This window comes from Limulus polyphemus, unplaced genomic scaffold, assembly GCF_000517525.1.
Source record: "Limulus polyphemus unplaced genomic scaffold, Limulus_polyphemus-2.1.2 Scaffold232, whole genome shotgun sequence".
Classification (NCBI taxonomy): Eukaryota; Metazoa; Arthropoda; class Merostomata; order Xiphosura; family Limulidae; genus Limulus; species Limulus polyphemus.
The window spans coordinates 1-3,332 of NW_013665842.1; the positions used below are offsets into that span (position 1 = coordinate 1).

The 3,332-nt window shown below is 35.1% G+C and overlaps 1 protein-coding gene across 1 annotated transcript in view; it reads right to left on the reverse strand.

The window, feature by feature from the left end:
* Positions 1–1,985: 1,985 nt before the first annotated feature.
* The window catches only part of LOC111085088 (ADAMTS-like protein 3), a gene marked incomplete at its 3' end in the record, with an annotated part of 88,339 nt that continues 86,992 nt past the window's right edge, over positions 1,986–3,332 (reverse strand). The window contains exons 4-5 of the mRNA XM_022382236.1: positions 2,502–2,732; positions 1,986–2,130 (exon numbers count right to left, since the gene is read on the reverse strand). Of these exons, the coding sequence (XP_022237944.1) occupies positions 1,986–2,130; positions 2,502–2,732 (376 nt within the window). The remainder of the gene's footprint in view (positions 2,131–2,501; positions 2,733–3,332) is intronic.

The following is a 3,332-nucleotide window of genomic DNA, read 5'->3' on the forward strand; positions in this document are numbered from 1 at the left end:
AGTTAGTTATTAATTCGATACGTAGAAGAAGGTAGAACTGACATATTTATGCGCGTTTGCCGCGCACACACGTGATAAAAGAAATCTAAGGATTTCCTGTATCTTCTGTTACGCTCTCTTAAAGAACCATGAACATGAGCGACGAAAGGAGGTATTAACACGAGAGCAGTGAAAGAATATCAGAACTCCGAACACAAACAGCCTTTTAGGTTTCCTATAAAGCTAACAGTGAATGAGCGGTTTCAGTCAATACCGTAGTTAGCTCCGGTGTCAAGTTTACAGCGTGAACGCCGAAGCCTAACCTCAGGCATCAGGGTGTGGATTTGACAAGCTGACAAAGCTTACGAAGGAGAACACATTTCCTGGCATTATACACAGATTTCTATTCTAATTCCAGCTTCCCCATCGAAGCGAGAACTACCCCTCGGGAAAAAATGTTTGGCTAAGTGCTAATCAAAACCTCCGGTCTAGTGTAATACAGCTGGTAGATGCCTATGGGATTTTTCAAAAATAGCAAACTTAAAACGATGAACTGATACGTTAGACTGGACTTCTGTTCGATAAAAATAAAACATTGCTTTCTAACGTTGCTGCTGAAATAAACAATTAAAATTTAATATTTTTTCTCAATACGTAGAAGGCTAAGATAGGTGGAATACGGTATATCAACTACACTAAATAAAAATATGTCACACTTTTACTACAGTTTCAGAACAAGGTTATTATTATATATATATATATATTTATTTTCAGAACATTTTATATGCGACTAAAGTAAGCCGTGTGTAATAAACAAAAAATAAAACTAATCTGTTCCTAATTTATTAAGTCCGTGTACAGGTAAGTATTTTAAATGTCTTTCGCAAGACATTTTTCCTTACTTTTCAGTCTTATATTTTCTTAAGTATAACAAACCTTTTGTGATTTAAAATTGTTAATCCATAAATTAATGTTAAGTTCTGTAAGGTTGAAATAACGTAGGAGTTGCTTTGTGAAGGTTGTTGTGGGTAAAATCTTAAGAATACAAAAATTACAAAATGAGATAGCTGGTGATTAATTGTTACTAAAGTCACTTTGTGAAACAGCAGAAACATATTCGTGTTTCTATAACAAATCACTAAAAATAAGCAGGTTAGTAACGCCACAAAAGAAACGGCCCTATCCATGGGCAAAAGGTTTGATAAAAAAATATACGAGTCGATTACACGAAATGTCAAAAAGCGTCAATCTCAGGTTTCATAAGCTAGTTGTTGTTTCAAATAATATGTGATATGTAAGAGCTAATATATAGGGCCTAGCGTAGCCTAATAGTAGCGTGCCTAGACTGTGAATCCAAGGCATTTTGCGCTTTTGTCTCCGTGGGGACGCCATAAGAATGACGGTCAAATCCCATTACTTGTTCACACAAGACTGTCCCTGAAGTTGGCGGTTGGTGCTGTTGACTAACTACATTACCCCTAGTCTATCAGTTCAAAATTAGGGATGGCTATGCGCAGGCAATCTTTTGAATATCTTTGAATGAAAATGCAAAAACAAACAAACAAACTAATTTATAATTTACGAAATAGGAGTTAATATCGGGAAATTTTGTGAATCATCAGAATTTATTGAACATTATATTGGAATACACTTTCAAAGAACTATGATGATCCTTTTTAAATGAGCTAATTAGTTTGTTATAACAACGAACTTTAGATAATTTTACGAAATGATCGTTGCGAGAAATTTCTCGCCGGAGAAAAATGGTCGTGTAAAGCTAATACGTAACAAAGTGACAGCCGACTGAAAAATATATATACAGCCTTATCAAACGTTCATTTATATATATATTCTTTCAAACAAATTTACGATGCGGCATCCGCGATATACATTCGTTGCCAGATGTTGTTAAGGGACAAACACAAAGAAAATATCTTAGCATAAGTATCTAGCCCTAAAAATCAGTCGTTAATTTTTTTTTCTGGTACCAGATGGCTTAAACGTACCTCCTCCACAGGTCACTGAACAAGGAGACAAGTGTGTCTCTTCCCACACGTAATCCGGCTGTCGGCATGTTGATCCATCTCCCCCACACACTCCACACTCGTCTATCTTTTTATCAGATCCCAGCTCAAGGTCGCACCCCACTTTCTAAAGTGTAGAAACACACATTTTATGTTAATATCAAGACAAAACAAACTCCACTTTCAGGGGCATAACGTATTTAAAATGTAATCAGGTTCTAATATTAAAGACCACTGTTTTACACACTAAAAAATAAATATTTTTACAATATTTATCGATTGATTAGAAAGTTTCTTATAATGTAAAAGTAAGACCCTCTTAACATTTCAAAGTAGATTATACAATTAACATAAATTATTTTTTCATAGCTTTTCATTTTTTCACGTCATTGTTGTGTAGTTCTTATTTCTTGCGATTTTTTAAAATTAAATAAAAGGAGTAAAAAATAATATGTTCGGACAGATGACGTTGAAGATGGACAATGGTCACCTGCTTACCATACATTTCTTGTCCACACACATATCAAGCGACCCCTCTCGACAGCGAGTACCATCTTTAACGGCAGACGCAAGCTTAGCGACAAACTTGAAATCCTTCGCTTGGCAAGTGAGGGCACAAACATCTTCTGGATCGTAAAATGGTAACCATTCGTACAATCTTCCTCGATAGGGTACATTATTGAACGCTGAACATTGGGTTAATCGAAAGTCGTTGTGTTCAAAACAGGGCTGAAAAGAAAATTATATTACATTTATTGAATGTATGAGTCACACGTTTACAATATGGATTACCACAAATTAACTAACTTCGCACTCTACGTGATAAATAGCGTAGAAATCATTTCATAAGTTATATTCATATCGAAAACCGGCCTCGAAATAATTTGTCCCAAAATATTCCCTCTGTGGCTCAGCGGTAAGTCTGATAATAACGGTAAAAATTGGATTTCGATACCTACGGTGAGCAGAGCACAGATCAGGTAGCCCATTATATAGCTTTGTGTTTAAAATTTAAAAAACATCAAAATATGATATTTTTGAGAGTGTGAACTGGAATGTATCGCTTCTTATTCATTAAATTTCTTCATTGGAACCGAACGATTCATTTCATTTTCTAATAACACTTACGCTTAACCTCGTATTCGCTAAGATATTCAGTGATGGGTATTTATGGAATAGGTTTCATTGGCAGATTACGTTATACACTTAGATACACCTTTTAAAACGTCATTGCAACTTTAAATATCTGCTTTTTTGATGCCTTTATAAACGGTTTTCAGTTTACCGGTTGAGAAGTAAGCATCTGAAGTGTGGTTTGGTTTGTTATAG